Raw genomic sequence first — 21975 nt, 5'->3', positions numbered from 1 at the left:
ACGTGGCATTGGTGGATGGAGCAAGACATGATGCCCGAGATGTACTCAATTGGATTCAGGTCTGGGGAATGGGTGGGTCAATCCATAGCATCAATGCCTTCGTCTTGCAGGAACTGCTGGCACAGTCCAGCCACATGAGGTCTAGCATAGTCTTGCATTAGGAGGAACCCAGGGCAGACCGCACCAGCATACAGTCTCATAAGGGGGTCGGAAGATCTCATCTCGGTACCTAATGGCAGTCAGGTTACCTCTGGCGAGCACATGGCGGGCTGTGCAGCCCCCAAAACAAATGCCACCCCACACCATTACTGACCCACTACCAAACCGGTCATGCTGGAGAATGTTCTAGGCAGCAGAACGTTCTCCTTGGGGTCTCCAGGCTCTGTCACGTGCTCAGTGTGAACCTACTTTCATCTGTTAAGATCACAGGGTGCCAGTGGCAAATTTGCCAATCTTGGTGTTCTCTGGCAAATGCCAAAGATCCTGCACGGTGGGCTGTAAGCACAAGCCGCACCTGTGGACGTTGGGCCCTCATTCGACCCTCATGGAGTCTGTTTCTGACAGTTTGAGTAGACACATGCACATTTGCGGCCTGCTGGAGGTCATTTTGAAGGGCTCTGGCGGTGCTTCTCTTGGTCCTCCTTGCGCAAAGGCAGAGGTAGCGGTCCTGCTGCTGGTTTGTTGCCCTCCTCCACATCACCTGATGTACTGGCCTGTCTCCATGCTCTGGACACTATGCTGACAGACATAGCAAACCTCCTTGCCACAGCTCGCATTGATGTGTAATCCTGGAGGAGATTGGGGAGAGCTGTGGTGGACTCCTGCTGTATGCTACTGCTCATCACATTATTTTGATGATTTTTCATCCTATGAATCCCATAACATTTTATTCAATCTGAGGACGAATCTTTATTGCCCTGATTTGTATCAGGACCAATATTGAAATACCAGTCTACAGATACTCTTGTATAGGACAAACATAGTTATTGTCGGTTGCACTTTCTGCCCCTGATGAAGTCATGACAAAACGCATTGGGCCTCTTGCTTTCGACTGAATTGACCAACTGAACTAAGTTGTATCTACATAAGATTGTTCACCACTTTGTGTACATTTGACACCCTTATTTGGGTTTTTACATATATATTTTTATATGTTTATACATTTCATATTAAATGTTAATGTCAACTAAGTGATTGCTTTATTATCAAAAGCGCCCTCTGAAAAAAAAAAAATTATATAACATTTTGTGCACTTGGGAGATCTCAATTAATTCTTACACCAATCAATGAACCTGTATATCCATAGACAGTGGAGTCTGAAGATAGCTGCACAATCAGCACCAGCAGCTTTGAGACACATGTAGCAGGAACCCTGCATATATGATGGTGACAAATTGAGGTACCAGGTAATCTTTCTGGCCTGACTACCATTGGGACCAATAACAAATAGTGGACGTTATAATGATAAACATCTAATCCAAAGGGACAATGTACTAAATTACTGGACTTGACTACTAAAACAGAGGAGCATCTAACAAGCTTTGTGCCATATCTAACAAGGTACAGTAATTGGTGACACATCTGACAAACCTAATGATAGCATGTTTTTTTTTCTTAATTAAAATGTATTATATGCAGTTTATTAATTACTGGCCAGTAACTGTCATTTTAAGTAATAATGTACATATGTACTTATGCGCAGTTTAACCTTTCGTTTCTGCTTTATCTGGGGCCAAGCACCCCTAAAAAATAACCACTGCAATGGAGATGGGTAAAAACCAGAAGTTTATAAATAACCGACCTATGCACCAGCCCATATCTAATCATTGGTTCTATTTCAAGCCTAAAAACATACCTTCACTATGGTGGGTAATTGTTTGCCTTCTCTCTACTTTTGTATCAATGTGCCCCACATATAAAGATTCCCTATAAATGAAAGTTAAGCATGACGAACCAGAGAGTTTAGCCACTGCTGTCACTCATTGCAGAAAATACCTCACAGGATTTGTTCCACGCTGTATGATTTACACTATATAAGTCACCAGTCTAACTTTCCCTGAATATCAGTACAGTCTTCTCCCCATAACCTGTTTAGGTTCTGCCGACTAGGTCAAATTTGTACACAATGTATGCTGACTAGGAACTATACGTCTTGCAAACATAATGGCTGTATCTATAGTAGTTTACGAACCAAAATTATAATAAGCACATATTCTAGACAGATTAAATATACTAATTGTTTTGATTTCCCTGGTTTCTCTACTAGAAGTGTCAGAATAGGACAAGCTCTTCCAAAACGTCATACTATGACCTTGAGAGAATGGAAAATGAGTAAGAAAACACCTGAAAATAAAATGCGGGTTAGTGGTAATGCTTACAGCACCCGCCTGATGCGGCGGGTGCAGCTTGGGCTCCGATGGAATGGAGCTTGCTTCCAGAGGTGGGGAACACTGAGCAGCCTCTTCTATGCGTTTCGTGCTTTCAAGCACTTTTCCAAGAGGCTGCTCTGTGGTCCCCCCCAGTGTGTTCCCCACCTCTGTAAGAAAGCTCCATTCCATCGGAGCCCAAGCTGCACTGTTTGTGCTGACTGAAGAGAGAAGACGTGCAGAATCTTCACCGGCCGCAGCACGCTGATCTCCAAATGCACCACACTTGGTCCCGGCACTAGAGGTAGGGCTAGCTAGTACGGCACACCCCACAGACTTTTTACATCAGCTCAGAAGAGCTGTAAGCATTACCACTAACCCGCATTTTATTTTCAGGTGTTTTCTTATTCATTTTCCTTTCTCTCATAATCTAATCTTTTCCAAATAGCGCTCATCCCCCAAACTGTATTTGCTAAAATATATTGAGCTGCTTTTTTCTACCTTATTCCAGCGCAGTGAAAAACCCAATTTTTTAATACTATGACCTTGTTTTTCTTTACTTCTTGCCTAGCAAGTCAGAGTCTTGAAGTTACTAGCTGTACATACATTGCCGATCTACTTTGTCCCCCTGCCCAACAGTTCCAATGGACAGTCACAACATCACGTTTAAAGAATTAAAGCGCCCCAAATTTAGAATATATATATATATATATATGATGTTTTTCCAGTTGTGTAATTTCTTCCATTTAAAAAACAGACCTTTGGGTAGGATTAATTCCTATAAACCACATTGAGAATGGTATTTGTCAACCAGGTCTGCCTATACAAATGGGATGCATCAGTGACCCAGAGAAGTATTGAGGATGATAAATTTAGCCTCGTACCTGCTCTTACAAAATTGCATCTACTGCAGATTGTCAAAGGTCATTAAGAGTTGCAATTAATTTCAAAGTCCCTCTTTGCCATGACAATGAGCTTAATACCAAAACATTTTCACTGCAATTTCTAAACAGACCAGCTATTATGTCAGTGATACTTTTGTTAACACAGATGAGTGTTGACTAGGACAGGATCAGAGCGCTACCAGTGCAGGAGAAATTGCAGCATAGTAAAGCAAAGACTTTGAGGATGGCCCTGTGTCAAGTAGGGCAGAAAAAAAGGCACTTGCCTCCAGGTAACATTCTGCAAATATTATTGAATTGCTGAGAACTTGGGGCAGGGGGCTGTCTATCTTCAATCAAGAGGTGGGTGGAAAAAGAGGTCATGGATTCAGATTGCTATTGTGCGAATTCAATATCAAATTGTAATCCCCTCACAATTTGACGGACAGAAAGTCAGCGTTTGCAGGTGGTAACCTGCCCATTTCTGGGCATAGCAGAAACACAGGCATGCCCAAAGGTTTTGAAGGGAGGGTGTGTGACAAGCACAGGTCTTCCAGCTTGTATCAGTTGCAGAGTTGTGGAAGGAACAGACTGTCGATGGTGTATGGCTGTGCGGCAAGATAGCAGATAATTTATCACATTTCACTCAGATTAACACAGGGCAGCTATTCACTGCCTGGGCAGCAGCTAACTATGCGCAGTCATCTGCAAACTTCCGGATGGGCCATGTATACCATAGGAACGTCTGACAAAGGTCTGAAAGCACTAAAGCAGCAAACTTTAAAAAACAACTCATTCTCCAAACTTTGGCCATGGCTGTACACAAAATATTCAGGATCAGAACAGGGGAAGGAGCTGCTTTACATACACTTGGGGCAGTGCCACTGGTAAGCACACTGAAAAGACAGGTTGATATTAACAATATATGGGAGCGTGCATTAACATTGAGCATACACACACACTGGACTATCGCTCAGAAGAGCCCTCCTGAGCAATGTCTTTTAAAGACTTGTCTAGAGTGGCTTAACTTAACGGCCAATAATGTCAAGATCTGAAAATTGGCTTAAAGAATAAAGTTTATGTAGTGCAAGGAAGAATACAAACACTTGATTTTTCATGTTTATTAAAAAGCAAAACAAGAGCGCAGAACAATCTAGAGTAAATGCAGACTCTGCGTCAATAAAACCAAAACGTACCTCAGAGATACTAACACATTAAAATCTGCTGTGCATCACAGCAAACAGATAATTACATATTGCACATTATACACACACACACACAATAGGTTTCTTTAAAACAATCACGCTGCCACAAGAGCGCATGCGATTGTTAAGGTCTTTAAAAAACACATTTTGACCAGACTGCATGTCTGTCCTCAAGTCACTGATATTACATATTTTAAAAACATATATACAAATAAAAACACTCCCTAAAGGAGATTATTTAAATTCCTGCATGTATAACATTCCCAATTAAAACCTTATCCTTAAAAGTATATTCTATGTCCCGTTCCTCGATTTTCAATGACACCTGCAAATAAAAATAAACAGATTGAGCGCTCACTCCGGGATCTAGTAGAAGATAAAATACATTAAATTAAATAATCAGGTTATCCTTTTGACTCGAAAGCAGTATGTGGCCCTCTAGCTGCTGTAGAACTACACATCCCAACATGCTCTGCAAAAATATTTAGCATTTACTACTAAAAAGACTGGCAGTGCATTCTAGGATGTGTATGCATGGCTTTTCAACAAACAAACCCATGCTCTAGAAGTCTAAAAACAGTGAAGAGTCATCTACCTTTGTGAGACGAGCGTCTTTGGATCTTTTGAGTCCTAAAATCCCTCTAGCCTCCAGAAGTTGGCAGAGGGACAGGCATTCTGACTGGCCCACCGGTTCTATCTGCTGCTTGCGGCAAACTTTGCTGTAACCCTCATGAAGCTGCAAGACAAAACATTTTATCAAGCCCCATTTTCATCAGCAGTATTTATGGTACTGACATCCAAGTCATATCTACTTTGCAAGCATACCATGGTGCAGCACTTACCTTACCCAGAGTCACCTCCTTCATCTTTTTCTGCTGAGTGAGCAATAGAAGGGTGCATACTACAAGCTTTTGCTGCAAGGGAAAGCTTTCTTCACTACCACCTGCCATTTTATCGCCATACACGTCAGATAGAACACGGGATATGTGTGGCAGACTGACCTTCTTAGGAACAGGACTAGATACGGATTCCTTAACTGAAGACACACCTATGAGAAAGTAACACAAGATTAGTCAGTATTACCCAGTTACATATCACAGAAAAAAAAATATGAAAATACAAATAAAGAAAAAAGAAAAAGCTCTAAATATTTTTTAAGTAACCTATTTTTGGAAGCCCAGCAAGTATGGACCATTTTGCTTACTGCCCACAAAATTGGTTGAAAGTCTATTCGCTATTCTAACAATGCAACTTGAACCAGTGACGTTATTGAAGCAAACATGGTTTTAGTATATAAAACTGGTAGCATCCGCAACCCTCAAGTTGAGTTTATGGTGTAACCTGATAAGTGTGGCAGCATAATTAGGAGATGGCGCTAATGAGCAGCAGATTCTGTGAGACACGAGAGCTACCTACACAGGGAAGGGAATTAGATGGCTATTGCAGAGGACCCTATACAGCAACTGTGAAGCTGTGGCAGGCAGCCCAAAGCTGGAATCTGGAATACACTGCAGGAAGCAGAGCTATAGTGTGTACACACGGTACAATTTGCCTTCCGATGTTGACCATAGTCGGCATCGCACGCAGATCACAAGGGTTTTAACCCGATGCACACTCCCGTATCACATGGCAGAAAGTCTTGGCTGCATTAACTACCGTATATACTAGAGTATAAGTCGACCCGAATATAAGCCGAAACACCTAATTCTACAACAAAAAAACTGGGAAAACGTATAGACTCAAGCGGGACCCTCACTCGAGTATAAGCCGAGGGGGGCTTTTTTTCAGCATAAAAAAAGTGTTCTGAAAAAGTAGGCTTATACTCGAGTATATATGGTATATAGTGCAGATTTGCACTATATAGTCAAAATTGTACGCCATTGCATCGGGAATCGCATGGCACAACTGACTGTGTACACACCTTAAGACTTGTGGCAGACTGTTTGCTTGATCACTGGGGAGGGCCGTAGCAGTTGCTCTGAAGTCTATGCGGTGTTTTGTTTCTTTATACTGACAGGTTTAATTTATTTTAACCCAGAAACCATCTATGACAGGGGAGGCCAAACCTGTCCTCAAGATATACCAACGGTGCATGTTTTCCAGGCAACCTGTGGATCTCTAGTAGGAATGAATGCAGCAGGTTTGAAAATGTGACCATTAGTAATGACTACAGCTGTGCACCAGCTAGGTAACCTGGAAAACGTGGACCGTTGGTAGATCTCGAGTACCTGTTTGGCCACCCCTGATCTATGGATTCTGATTTTGCCCTTAGACACTGCAACAAATACACCACTTTATCCACCAAGCTATTTACCCCATATTATGAAGTGTTACCTCCACTGCAAGAGTTCTATTTCAAAGCCAGTAGAACTATATATTTCCAAGAGAAGGGCAGCATAGTCATCACCATCAGTGACATTCCCTCAAAACTCGCTTATATTAGAAGAGCACCTCCAGTCTTGGGATAAAATGATGTACTCTACAGCCCCAGTGCTCCACCTAAGGCCAAGAAGAATCCTAGAACAATTGTAATGTGTAGATCAGGGGTGGGGAACCTTTATGACAAGGGCCGTTTGCATGCTTAAATTTTTTTTTCCTTCGGGGCAGTATTGCCTTATTGTCCTTCTGCAGCAGCTGTCCCACAGCTTCCGCTGAATGGGACTCAGTGTCTCTGGCTGCGGCAGATTAAGAGGAAGTACAGAGGAGTTCTTGTGAGAAGAAGTCGGTATTTTTCACGAGAACTCCTCTGTACTCGACTCCCAGCAGAGCCGCCAGGCAAGGTCACTGAAACCGGCTACTGGGGCCGTTTACTGCCCGCGGGCTGGAGGTCCATGACCCCTGGTGTAGATGGTACAGCATGTATGCATATTAAAGCAGTACAAAAGTTTAAGAAAAAAAAAAAAAAAAACACACATTGTAAACAGGTAGTCTAATACAAAGCAGAAGTATCCCACAGAAACACGAGGAACTGGGCAGGATACATGCAGCTGTGACATCCTGTCCTGCAACTGTCACTAGTAGTGAGGAAAGGGACTAGAGATAACCATCTACTTACATTGAGACAGTGGTTTCACGACAGTCTGGCTCCTTACATCCGACTCCACTATTTCTACCGCTCGCCTGCAAATTGGAAACACTTGTTTGATATAAACATTTAACAAAGCTTTCCTGTAAAATTTTCTTAAAAAAAAAAAAAAAAATGACCAAGGACAAATACTTATGTAATAAATAAAGTTTGCTATATAACAAGGTCAAACAAAGATGGGTACTTATGTATTATCTGGACTCCCATGTTAAATGCACCCCATTTTTTCATACCCCTACTATCCAATTACGCATGGAGTTGATTTTATATAGTGTGGCGAGCGCAGCGAGCCACCATGCCCGAAGCGTGGTGAGCGCAGCGAGGCCCGCGATCTTATAAGAAAAACAGGAGTCCAAATATTACATAAGTACCCAAAGATGAAACAATTTGTCCTAAACATGACCGTACCAGTTTAGTGAAACTTTAATGTAGTAGGGGGACAATTAAGTTTACACTTCAGATTGTGAGCCAGATGTATCAAGCTTCAAAAAGTTATAAAATGCAAAGTGATAAACCAGCAGCTCAACTGCCATGTTACAGGCTGGGTTTGAAAAAAAAAAATGATAGGAGCTGATAGGCAGGTTGTTTATCACTGCTTGAAATGTGATACGTTAGGCCGTGTAAGCCTTTTTACCCAAACGTCCTTTTTCGCCCTCACTTATATTAAAACTCTTCCGTATTGCCAAAAGCTGCAGAAAACATGTGTCCTTGGGGGTATTATGGGGAAGATTCTCTTAGGTGAAAAAGCGGTAAAAACCCCGTTATAGGGTTTTTTACCGCATTTCAGGATGCTCTAAGGGTTACCGCGGCAGGCGGGGGGGGGGGGGGGGGGGGAGATGGATGCCCCATAGAAGCCAATGGTCTTTTAATGCAAACCCATCGCCGCCCCGCATCATCCACTACCCCTCACCTGTGTCCAGGCAGCACAGAGCTGTGCTGCCCGTGACCTCCTCCCTGCACTGATCCTCTTCCGGGTGCAGGGAGGAGGAGAGGCCGCCGGGACCTGGCGACTCACCGCAAAGGACAGCTCTTAATTATAGCAAAGGACAGCTCTTGCGTTATCGCATATGTTAGAACATATGCGATAATTATAATTGCGATGGGCGGTGGAGATTTTTAGAGAATCTCCCCCTATGACTGTTTGGAGCAATGTATAATACTGCATTTTTTTTGCATGTTTCCCATTTTACTGTCAGTTTCTGCTTTTACACTTTGTAACGTGATATAACCCCCATTTGGTACCATATAAAAAGAAAATTCTTAAACTTTGCTAATCCAGTCCAGGTTTTAAGGCTATCCATGCTGGTGTCAATTTTGAGAAATTGAAAGACACTAGCATGAATATCCTTACAAACTGGACTGTTATGGAACATTATGGGAAACTAATAAGAATAAAACAAGAACCATAGAAGTTTTTACATTAAAAATGTAGTAATCACCTGCAGATATCCAAAGCCTTCCGGGCATCCCCAGAAACCGCAGACACTTTTCTGGCACAAAACTGAATGGCAGCATTATCCAAAACTTGGTCACCAGCAGCCTACATGAAGTCACATATGCAAGACAGTCACTCTTTAGTTTTATTTCACTCAAAAGCTAGCATTACCTAATTTCTCTGGGACTAAACAAGGGTTGTGGATGATTACAGCTTTTGATTAAGCTCCTTTATTAATATACAAAAATACTTCAATTTGGTTTGCTAGCTAGCCATATACCTTAAGACCGTGTAAACCAATTAGCTAGCTGGAATGAAAACCTTGTAATGGATGGGAGCAAACAATTAACAAATTGCTCCCAAACACTGTAAACAGACAAAGGTTCAGTGACAACATTGTTAAATATGTTTGATACCAGATTTACATTCTAGCCAGTGAATTGGTTATACAGAAAGTCATGAAGTGTATGTGCAGCGTTTTGTGCTATAGTGATAGGGGAGGAAAGCCTCAGCACTTGGAGACCTTAAAGATAGTTTTACAGAATTGAGTTCAAGTGTCCCCCATGGATAAGAGAAGCTACCTTGATTAACCATAACATGCCACAGTTTTATCTGCAGCCATTTCAAGTAGCTATCAAAATACAGATGTGTAGTAGTTAGCATTACTGACTCACAGCAGAGGATTTTTATGTACTCTCCATGCTTGAGATGGGTTTCTTCCGGGTACTCCCATTTTTCCACCACAACCCAAAAATATACTGGTAGATTAATTGGCTCCCAACATAAGTTAACCCTAGTGGTGTACGTATACACGCGTTTACTGTAAAGTAGATGTACAAAAATGTAGACGATTTAGAATCAAAGTATGAATCTATCACCCATTTACACACCAGAAACCTTACCTGTGGCAATCGGTCTAGAAGGATTGTGGCAATTTGGTCCTTTGTGTATGGAGCAAAGTTAAGCAATTGAGGTCTACAGCGAGGTCGTGCTTGCAACCTGGGCAGAATTCGATCTGTCAAATCCAGAGCATTTGCTATACCTAAATAGGGATTAAACATCATAAAAATTCAAGGATACAGAGACTACAGATTTGCTGAAAATATGTATGTAATGTAGAAAACTAGAGTTTAACACAGGAACAGTTCTAGAAAACTCCAAATACTTACCAATAAGTACAATCCTGGAGTTCAGGAGCCAGGGCCACTCAAAAACTGTATATAGGACATCCTGTCCCCTACTGTCTAGCTGATCCATTTCATCTAACACAAGGAGGCTGCAGAAGGGAGACAATACAGGTCACATTTAGGTTCCCAAGTTAGCTGCATGTAGCTAGTCAACTGTTTGCAGAAAGGCAAAACTAGCCCCAAAAAGGTGTGATCACAAATCTACATTACTTTGTGCTTTCTGTGCTAGTTTTAGGCGGTAATTGCAGAACTCTGGGATATTAACCCAGGAGCTTAAACCCCATGGGAATCAGCATGACTAATTAAATATGCCCTTCATGTAAGCAGAAACTATGCATACATTTATGTACCTGGCATTCAGATTACATATTCCCAATAAATCTATATATGGACAAATAAAATGCACCATTACATCCTCAATGCAGTAGCTATTTTGTGAACCAACCCCAAATTGGTGACATGCCTAGTGCAGTGGTCCCAAACTGCGTGCCCAGTCACCCTCAGGGATGCTTGCAAGGGTGCTTCGGGTTGGCAATCCAGGGAAAAAACAAATTTATGATCAAAGTAATAGGAAAAACCAGCGTTAGTAGCTGCCAATAATAAAATGTATGGACAATTAGAACCACCACTATGTTCCACCACATAACTGAATCAGAGGGTTCACAGTTAAGCAGTTTACTTATCCATAATCTTTTTGACTTGGGGTGCCTTGGACAAACCATGATATTCCAGGGCACCCTGGTTCTAGAGAGTTTGGGAACCACTGAACATTACTGGCTCAGACCTACACAATGCTGCCCCCGAGGTGTAGGAAAGTAATCTGAGGTTTATAACTTGGTACAAATATAAATGTACACATTTTTAAATACATACATAATTGGCCCCTTGGAGGTAACGTGCTTCTCTAGACTCCTGAGAACATCTTTCCCACAGGTTGGTTTTCCAGGCTCAGATAGCTCTTCTGCTATAGCTGGGAAGACCGCCTGTGAGCTGCGTAGGGACATGCAGTTGATATACACAGTCTTGCAGCCCTGCAGAATCTCCTAAAACAGAAAGGTCTGTCAGACCAATATTTCAACTTCCAATGAGAATTCTTATGCCCAACATTTAACAATCTAGTTTGGCTGAAATAACCATAAAAAAAAATGGAAACAAATAAGTGGCTCATACCTTGTTCTCCTGTAGCAACTTCTGTAAGCAAGCCGTTTTGCCTGTCCCTGGAGCCCCGGATATATAGAGGCTGCCAGGCTCCTTACAAGACACATGGGTCTTTAGAAAGGAAAGGATAGTGGCAGTCTCCTTCTCACGTGCTAGCAGACGTTCTGGCACAGCAGTGTTTAGGGCACTCTTGGCTCGCTGATAACAAGACCCTGAAAAAAAAAAAAAGCCGACATTACATCTCAGCTGCTGACAGGTGAGCAAATAAAACCAAAAAAAAACTATTCATAAGCAGCGACTATCAATACTGTCCATGTGAAAAGTACTGTCGTTTAAATAGACAGCTGAACACAAGGAGCGATGTATCAACAGTCTCAAAAAGGACAATCATAGCACTCCGATTCTACCTTTCATTTTATAGACTGTACTAGAAAAATTAAAGCTAGAAAGGATGTGTCCTTTCAAAGGGTTTGATAAATATCTGCCTATTTCGCACGCACTTGTAAACGGAATAAAGCAAAGCTGAATCAAATAAGGGTACTTGTGTAATAGCACAGCGCCAGTTACGTAAGTAAAATTTATATAGCGCACTTTCTCCAGCAGGCGCTTACAAACATTAAAAAACAATGCACATAATACAGAGGATGTTGGTGGTACAGTAACAGACATGTCACAGACAAAAGAAACCCTTGAGCACACAGTAAGCTTAATGCAGGAGTGGTGCAGCATTTTGGATAATAACTTCCATGGGTTGTGTACTCCACCCTGGCAAGGTACCAAGTGCGGCAGCCATTTTAGGAACTCTGCGTAGGATTACCCAGGGTGAAAATCGATTACTCCTAAAAAATTACCCAAAATGGATGATTTCAATGTATACTCAGGTCCATGTATTTTTCATCCCATCCACAAGTGCACCAGATGAGGCAGCCATGGTGGGCGCACTACGAAGGTTACACTGTAGGAGGCGAGCCATACAAGGAGCCAATGCATATATTGGAAAGCAAATACTTGTGTGGTAGTATGATAATCCCTGCACAGAAACATCCATGTGACCCACATCCTGCCCACAGAGAAACCATCTGAGGCAACCAGCTTGGTGCACTGCATAGGTCAGCGCTGGCAGGGTGTGCAATCTGCGGAGGTACACATTACAGGAATAGCACATGGTGGGGTAGATGTGTGCTGCAGGAGAGGGGGGGGGAGAAAAGATATGAACAAACATTTGCAGGGGACTGACACCTTTACAAGGGATTGATGGGTGAAGTGTTCGTGCATAGGCTGGCCCTGCTGCTTCCCCTCACAGCTCGTAGTTAGCGTAGCGTCCCCGTCAGAATCAGCGTAGTTTATTTTGTGTCGAGCGGACGTGGAATACATGTAATGTCCACTTCGGGCTCGACACTTTATAAATTCAATTCCATGCCAACGTGGATAGTGGAGGTATGAAGAGGTCAGGGGGGTCCGCTTGCCGCGCTTCGGGCTGGCGTGGATAGTGGGGGTTTGAAAAGGAGCCTCTCCCTGAAGCGGACACGGGCAGGGTTGCTGTACCCTGCCACAATAAGTCAGATAGATAGAGCGCCTCTCTGCCGGCGCCCGCATGATCACCTTTCCTCTACCATCCGCCAGCATTGTGCTACAGTGACAGCGTAGCTTAGCCTGCGGTGAAAACGTATAGTAGTTGGGCACCGTGCTATTACACAAGTACCCAAATAAGTCACAATGGATTAAAGCATTTATTACACATAGGCCTATAGTTTTTAGGTTCATAGATGTCAAAGTGTCTCAAGCATCAAAACAAGAACCACATTCAAAATATGAAATTCAAACACCCAATATATTAGAATGAACATCTCAAGGCTCACCATCCTGCTTGAACAATCGGGTACACACACTAGCTCTTTCTGTTGGTGGACGATGGGATGAACTGGAAGGGGTTTCTTGACCTCTTTTCTGAGGAGATACAACAATGGAATTCTGATCCTTTAAGGGAGGTGTTGTAGCTGGCTGGTTCTGATCAAATATGAGGCGCCTTCCCTTGGCTGGACTCTGTGGACCATTTTCGTTACGGCTTTGTTTAGGTGGGGAACATCGAATAGACTGAGGGATATTACACAGATTATCATCACCTGGAAAAATGAAGGAGAGTGAAACACTGGCCTGAAGAGAAGTAAACTCGTATTATATATCTTTTCCATATTACTTACCAAGTCTTTTCCGTGGGCTGAGAGGCAACGCATTTTTAACTGGTGACAAAGCCACAGTAGCACCAATTTCCGTTTTCCCTCGAACACGCAATCCTGCTTTAGTCTGTAGTTTAGCAGTCTTTGTCTTGGGGAATTGAATGGAGCCTTGAGAATGGGACCTGGTGCTTGGCATTTCTAAAAAAACAATTAAAATAATAATCTGTATCCAAAACTAGCACTCAACCAACTAAGATATGGCTTGAAGCCCTCCTCTACATCGGTAAACAGAAGCAGACTGTGGCACTCTCATGATTTATAGCAGCATAAAAAAGGAGCCTCTAAACAATTAAGGTTTCAATGTTTAAACTTTTACCAGAATAAAACTGCTATGTAACTTACATTGTTTGATTCTGCCGAAAGTTTAAATACTGAATCGTTAATAGAAGTTCCAACTCTTATTTATGTTGCGGCTATAAGATCTGTGTGTACACATACATACGTTTTTGCCACAACATTGATAACGACAACCAGACCCCCCCCCCCATAAAAATCTATTTCAGTTTCACTAACATTTGGGGATCCACAGCTGAGATGTGCAGCAGCTAAGGAGTCTCTCCAATACTACAATTCTGAAACCCATTCTAAACTAATGAGCACAGCATTCTCATTAATGATCTTCAAGGAAGCTCTATATTAAGTCATCAACAGGGAGCAGTTATAGCCTAATGAATGAGACAGCCAGGCAGCACGCAGGTTAACAAGTTTAATCAGCATGAAGCTGAAGCCAGCCAGCTTGGCTTTACCCCTCATGCATCATCCATCAACTCACAAAGTAGAATAAAATTAGACTTAAACGAGAACCTTGGTACACAAGTGTAACACTCAACTACTCAAGTTTTATTTATTTGTACACAGCATTCTCTTAAGTGGGCTAAGCGTCATGGTGGGTACACTCTGGCCGATAAAATGGTTATTTTGAAATACCGATATACAGACCGACTATCAGCCAGTGTGTACTATCGATATATCTGAACAGCAGTTTACAGATCTTTTGCATTGGCTGTGCAACACAGCCGATATATTCTTTGTGTATGGGCGATTCACCGACTACCGTTAAAACCACTGACAGTGATCAACAGCTCACTGGGAAGCCACATACACACACCCAGTTTTGATGTCAACCGCGATGGATCAAGCAGTGTGTATGAATGTGAAACACGCTGACTGATCGGTCTGTATGCAACAGTCAAGAGGTGCTAGTTATACTGGACATAAACTAGACCAACTTTCATCCATCTAGTGGGTTGTACTGAAAATCTGGTACTGAATGGGTGCAAATGACCATCAATTTGCTCACAGACCAGGAAAATGGACAAAAAAAATTCAATCAAATGTTTTAAATCAAGCAGATTTAACTACAGTACTTTGTGTAAAGGACACTTACCAGATTTTTACTCTGGCCAGCTAGTTGGATGAAACAGGTATGGCCAGCATAATACTGGTTATTTGTATTGAGTTTTGTCAAAGGAGGCTCCATACCTTACAATAAGTACAAGGTTCAGGTTGCTTAGAGATCAGGACAGATCCCCAAAGCAGTGGACATGCAAAATCAGTTCAGGAATTCACACAAGAGGAATCTCAGAAACCAAGAGTTGGTAACCAGCGACAGCACCAATTTGATGGAAGTATGTTCCCCCCATGTGATTGCCAGTGTTTGATGGTTGCCAGTTCACCAACACCTAATCAATTATCACTTCTGTGCAGCTGCAGACACCAGGAACTTGTGCTGGCAGTCCAGCTAATGTGAACATGCCTTCTGGCCACCATTGGTGGTAATACCACTGAAAGGTTGCAATACGATTTGCATTGAATGTCACCACTAATTAGACGCTGAAACAGTGGTAGAGAACAGCTGCTTTTGGTGCATCTGTCCCCTCAGCAGGAGTTTATTATCAGCTCCTGGTACATATCAGGCAGCTTTAAAAACATGAGAAATGTGCCTCTTGACTAATAATCAAAGGGCTGCATTATAAAGTTTTTACAAGTGATCCTTAAATTGGAACAAACTGCTCAATAAACTTGGCGCAGTAGTACAGACTGCACACTGCAGAGATGGCATCACACATGGAAGAGTTATCGTGTGTACACACTTGTACAATGTGCATGATATTTTGACTATATAGTCAAAATCTCATCTGGATCTCATGCAGATCACACAGGTTTTAACCCTTGCGATCCCGATGTGCGCTCCCGTATCGTAGCCAGAAAGTCTTGACTGCATAGACTATATAGTGCAGATCTGCACTATATAGTCTAAATTGTATATACTGTATGCAGATAGTCTAAATTGTATATATTGTAGGCAGATAGTCTAAATTGTAATATAGTCATGATTGTACAAGTGTGTACACACCATTACACACAAAGGCCTGACACTACACTAGGTCCTATACATAGATTCTACATGCAATGAAATGCCTTGGGGTAATGGACAGTCGCATTGCTAATACAGCCGGGCATGCATATAAATTCATATGCATGCCCAGCAGCACGACCCTCCCTTACCCCCAAGGAATTTCACTTTTACACCTGTTCTATACCTATGGCAAGATGTTGCAGTAGCATAGCTGCACGGTGGCACAGGGAGCAATGATGCGAGGACCATCATGGCACCAAGTGATCAAGCCTATGTACCCCCACATACAGGACGCTCGTAGACAGCACAGACCCCGCTGATCGCTACAGTATTTGAGAAGGGAATTACCTGGTGAATGACCACGACATCATGGCTGGAGCCAGTTCGTGGCTGCTCACACAGACACCATATGTGGCGATTTTAGGAAGCTACAGGCTAATTCGTAACCATTAGTTTAACATATGTTTAAAAGTGTTAAAGGGGACGCACGCAGAGGCTGACTACATACCTGCTTACTGTTGTGGATTAGTCGAATACAGAACCGGGGTCTCGGCGTCAGCAGCTCAAGCAGCGATGTTACCTCTCACACCAGCAGCAGATGCGGACAGAATGTGAGAACCGCGCGCCAAACCCCAGCAGCTGATACCCAGTGCGCGCTCAGAATGTCGCGCCAAACACACCAATTGGACGTGACTCTAACCCAGCTTCATTCTAATTGGCTGGTCACGTCACGAGTTGGCGGGAATATTTAGTTTTGCAACTTTAACAACGTCATTATCCCTCCCACATATAGGAGCGGGCGGGGCTGACCGAGCGTGCTGCTGACCAATGTGGATGCACCCGCCCGCCCATTGGCTCAGTAATCTGCTCGACAGTCAATTTCCTTTTGTAGATTAGGCTATTGTATTGTGTACGTTACTTGCCGGCCCCTCCCCCACCTGTTCTCAATCTCCAAGGTTACGATGTACACGTTATGTACCCTAAATACACAAGATTTTGATAGTAGAAGAACAGTACATATGATACAGCCGGCTGGCGAGGTGTAGTCTGCAACTAATATAACACAGCGATCAGAAAACCTGTTCTGACTTGTTTCATGCTACAGCGTAGGGTTTTTCTGTGGCACCTTACAATTGAGGTGATAATTATTATATCGCATTTGAATCAGAATATGCTTTATTTGGCCAGGTATATAGTATCAAGAAAAACAGCGACAGTACAGATATATATTACACGTACAGATATGCGTATCCAGATGAGAGGCACGGACATGGGGAATATGTATTTGCAGAGCTTCACACACCCAGGCAGTAGGGATGGCCATCGATGATTAGAAATCATCGATGGTTTATGGCCGATATCGAATAGTTTTGACATTGATGGGGGAGAACCAGATGGTTTCCCACCATACTGTCAAGCTTAAATAAAGTTTCGTTTTTGCTTTTTACCCAAGGAGCTGGGAGTGGGACATGGAGCAAATCCCCGCCCCAGTATTTTGATTGGCCCAGGGGACAATCGATCAAAGAAAATGGTTGACCATCGATATGTAAAAACATCGATGGTCATTCATTGGATAGTTATGCACTATCGATGGGTAGTTGTGCTTTTGCCATCGATGGCAAAGGCAAGGATGACCATCCCTACCAGGCAGCCATACAGCAGCGCCACTAAGGTGTGTATACACAGTCGACATGCCGTGCGATGCGAGTCCCGATGCGATCTGATCGCATCGGGACTTGCATCGCACGGCATGAAGGAGAGAAGAGGGCAGTACCGATACCTGTCACAGGAGACAGGGGCACAGATGGCAGGGTGCTGCGACACCCGGGGCCACGGCACAGGAACAGCTTCCCCCCGCCGCATACATCAGAGGCCACACCAACAGACTTCCGCAGTGACCCGGAAGTCTATACGGCGGACTTCCGGGTCACTGCGCATCAGCTCTGCAGCCCCAGGAGAAGCCCCTCTGGCCGCCGGAGCTATGTAAGTATAAAGGCACAAAGACTATATAGTGCAGATCTGCACTATATAGTCTTGCCTGCCCTCACTATGTCGCTGCCGATTTGCGCTCACACGGGAGCGCGCATCGGCAGCACATCGGGCTCGCAAGCCCTACAAAGTACACAATCGACTTGCGATATGGCTTCCGATGTGCATTATATCGGCAACATCAGAAGCCATATCGCCCCTGTGTGTACACAGTTTAAGTCATTGCAACAGCCAGCTAGGTTAACTGTAAACAAACAAAAAACAGTACAGATATGGAACACTACAGGGGAAACATGGGGTACGTATTTTAGGCAGGGTGGCACAGATCCTAGACAGCCATCAACAGTGCCATCTTGACTTAGCTACTCACAGGGCAGCGGTGAAAGGACTTAACAGGCCATCTTCCCTACAGCACACCACAGCCAGCACGGATGGGTCCAGAGGCTGACTAGGGGGGTTGACCAGCATGTCAGGGACCCTGGCTGGAGCTGCAGCTGGAGGGAGAGCCAGCGTGGGGGGCAGTCAGTGATGCCGGGGCCATAACTGGGCCCTCTGTGGGTTTAGGTCCATTTCCGTTGCAGGTGTCATTACCCTTAAAAGGTCCTCCAGTTCTCCTGGGGCAGGGACATCGATGGGGGGGGGGGGGGGGGTCTCTAGCAGTCCTGGGTATAAGTCTTGTGTAAAGGGACATGGATTAACCCATTACACCGCCACTGACCCAGGTCCAGGAGGGAAAAACCCTGGTTTTTGTGGCGGTGTAAAAGGAGTATCATTCTGTCTCTATCTCATTTTGACTAGAAATCTCTGGAACATGCGCGCTATAACACTTCCTGCTTCGTCTCAGTAGCGAGGCGAAGCCGGAGGGGAGAGCGACAAGATCTACTAAGATCTTGCCACCGAAGCGGGGGAACGCTAACTCCCCCCTCCGGCGATGCCCCCTCCAGCTGACAGCGCATCAGTTAACACTGACGCGCTGTCTGCTTCTCCCCGGCCGGCTGGACTGCGCATGCGTGGGATCTCGCTACTCACGTGAGCCAGCAGCAGGGACAGCACTATCCCTGCTATCCCCACTATCCCTGCTGTAGGCATAGGGCATCGCCGTCTGCAGCTGTCGAAGTCGATAGCTGCAGGCGGCGGAACGGTCAGCGATGCTGACCATTCATAAATTAGGCACACACACACTCACCCTGAAGAAGCCTTGGTTTAAGGTGAAATGATCGTTGGTGATAGTGGAGTAATGCCAACACAGCGTGCCTCCCGCAGCAGCAATCAGCAGCCGTCCGGATCTGACCGGGTACTACGAGCGCACCAGCGTGCTCAGAGGTATTTCCTTAGACTCTAGCCGGCAGCCGCACAGCTGAGATCAGGCGCTCACGTATCTCTGGGCATTGTCGCACAGAGCAGTGCGCCTCCCGCAGCAGCAACCAGCTGCCCGGGTACTTAGAGCATATCAGCACGCTCTGAGCCATACGAGCGCACCAGCGCTCTCAGAGGTATCTCCCCAGACACGAGCCGGCAGCAGCCGCACAGCTCAGATGGGAGCAGTGCATCTCCCGCAGAAGCAACCAGCTGCCCAGGTACTACGAGCGTACCAGCACGCTCTGAGTTAGTCCCCCAATATTCCAGCCGGCAGCAGCTGTACAGCCCGGCTCAGACATTATAGAGCAACAAGCGCATTAGCGCTTCACCTGACACCCTCACATATAGCAGTAGCGGGCAATTCATACCATAATTGTCTGGGTGCCATAAGAGTAGGTACAAAACAGTGGGTTACTGGTTCTCAACCTACACACACTTATCCAATTACCCTCTAACTGTATCCAGTTTTTCAAACTTACTTATCTCTATCTCTGCTGGATTAACTCCGTCAGTATCGCTCATCCCCCACCTCCGTAGCAAGTCACAAGTGGAGGACAGCAGCATACTAAACCAGCACAACCTCTTCCCTTACTACTTCTGGGGCCACTCACCCAGAATTTATCCCCAAGTACCTCCCTGCACTGGAATTTTTTCTTAACAGGGAGGACGAAGGGATGGTACCGGGCAGCAGTACCCCCATTTACTGGCTCCCATATTAGGAACCCCCCTTGTTGTGCACACAGGCCCGCTCACCCGCAATACCTAAGGGGCCCACCTAAACTAAACTGGTGGCAGCCTGTCAGCTGTGTCAAAAACATTTGCTGAAGAAGGGGGACCTCTTCAGACAAACCTATGTATTAATTCCACTCTGATCATATCGTATATAAAGCTGGGCAGCAGCCGCCTGTCACTCAAGGGCCCCCGGAGCCAACTACCACTTCTCTGAGACCCAGGGGGGGAAGTGCTCCCCCACAATACCCATAAAGCCCACTCAGTTATATTGGTGGCAGCTGACCACAGGATTAGAGGGACCTGCCAGACGGGAAGGGGGACTTTCCCTGGTCCGACCAGATCTCACTACCTGTCTGTCAAGGGTATATAAAGTAGGTTTGGGAACACCTCACACCACCCTCATAGGGATCCTCAGACCATTCTACCTCTAACCCCTCTTTACCCAGAACCTTACTATAAACACAGATGAACACCACACCGATACCCCTCAGATTTTCCACAGCTGTTATTATATTATTGATCTGCTGCAAAAAGGGAATGTGATATGACAAATGCCCATACCAGATATTGGATGCTATAAATATGAGAGCACCATAAAGCGGCAGGTATATTGGTATTAGTTATATGCATTCTACAAATATCACTGTATAGTGTGACTTTTTATCTGTATTAGGACAGTAAATCGTGTATGTATACGTCATACGTGGTAACAAATAGGATCGTTTGCCCCTAGAGACACATATGACAATTGGTCTCCTCTCCATCAAGTAAACTATGTTGCAGAATAAACGGTTGTAAATTCTACAAGACTAATTAGTAGATACATCACTCTGCCTTTATTTTGACTTTTGGGAGATACTCTGTGACAATATTCTCTATGCACGTATTTAAGTTGTCAGATTGATACTAGCTACCACGAAATCTCCTCTTTTTTATAGAGGAGGTATCAGACCTTAACCCACGGTGACTAACCAACGTATACTGTCTCTCTTTCATGTCATTTATGTATGTGTGTCCAAGTTAAGTTATATGTCTGTCTAGTCCAATTTTTTAAGGTATTTGATTAAAAGCTATATTTTAATAAATTCACTCTAAAGAGGAGAAATGTGGGAACCCCACACAGGGTCCCCAATTCTCCCCTACACATTTGTGAACTAGAAACAATTACCCACAGTTACCTAACTACTACAGGTACTGCTTTTTCATTTGCAGATATTTACTCTTATATAAGAAGCCTTAATCTGCATATGTACTATTAAAGTGACAGGTGAGATAGGGGGTTATTCTAGTTCATTCTTTCTGACAAAATCCTTCTTAGATGGACAAAACCATGTGCACTGCGGGTGGGGCAGATGTAACTTGTGCAGAGAGAATTAGATTTGGGTGGGGTTTTTCTTCAAAGTGAGATCTATATTGCAGTGTAAAATCATGCAGTCAGTATTTTCCCTGCACAGAAACAAAATAACTCACCCACATCTAATTCTCTCTGCACATCTGTTACATCTACCCCCCTGCAGTGCACATGGTTTTGTCCATCTAAGAAGGATTTTGTCAGAAAGAATGAACTAGAATAAACCCCATAGTGTGTACCTCGCCAAATCTTGTACTTCTCTTAACGACCGAATCAAAATATGTATAGATTACCATGCGTAATCTGAAGTAAAAGAGTGCCCCAAAAAACAGAGAGTCTTTCCTTCTTCTTCTTTGCAACTATAACCACTCTCTTGGGTGCACCTCCACACTCCTAAATAAACGGAGGATTTTCCTCCTGATATATAGCAGTTACTGTGGAACCGAAAGTTATCATAGGTTATCACTTTTTGTAATACCTACCTGTGCACCGGTCACCATCCCCCTCCCCTTTTTTCCCCTCTAAAAGCACACTACGAAATATTGTAGCTGCACTATGCCTCCTGCCCCACAGTGCCGCACGCTAGAAACCTGCTCAGCGGGTGTCATAGATCAGGGGAAGCGCTATCCCC

At 44.0% G+C, this 21975-nt stretch overlaps 1 protein-coding gene across 1 annotated transcript; it reads right to left on the bottom strand.

Annotated features, from left to right (window-relative positions):
* Window positions 1–4353: 4353 nt before the first annotated feature.
* On the bottom strand, window positions 4354–16630 carry CDC6 (cell division cycle 6). Its single transcript, XM_083147253.1, has 12 exons — window positions 16422–16630; window positions 13519–13692; window positions 13177–13440; window positions 11330–11529; window positions 11033–11202; window positions 10142–10248; window positions 9875–10014; window positions 8977–9077; window positions 7508–7572; window positions 5295–5500; window positions 5048–5188; window positions 4354–4777 (listed from the first exon to the last, which is right to left on the bottom strand). Exons 2-12 carry the CDS (start codon window positions 13688–13690, stop codon window positions 4691–4693), a joined length of 1653 nt encoding a protein of 550 aa, XP_083003379.1. The 5' UTR covers window positions 13691–13692; window positions 16422–16630; the 3' UTR covers window positions 4354–4690.
* Window positions 16631–21975: the final 5345 nt, after the last annotated feature.

This window comes from Crinia signifera, chromosome 6 (assembly GCF_055691185.1).
Source record: "Crinia signifera chromosome 6, ASM5569118v1, whole genome shotgun sequence".
NCBI classification, from domain to species: domain Eukaryota; kingdom Metazoa; phylum Chordata; class Amphibia; order Anura; family Myobatrachidae; genus Crinia; species Crinia signifera.
This window is presented reverse-complemented; position numbering and strand designations above follow the sequence as displayed.

Bases quoted from the DNA above. Each gene is read 5' to 3' on its own strand.
- CDC6 (XM_083147253.1), bottom strand. From the start codon at position 13,690: ATGCCAAGCACCAGGTCCCATTCTCAAGGCTCCATTCAATTCCCCAAG. The intron at 11,203-11,329 runs GTATGAGCCACT...TTTCTGTTTTAG, and splicing joins AGTTGCTACAGGAGAACAAG to GAGATTCTGCAGGGCTGCAA. The intron at 9,078-9,874 runs GTAAGGTTTCTG...GACTTCATGTAG, and splicing joins TTCTAGACCGATTGCCACAG to GCTGCTGGTGACCAAGTTTT.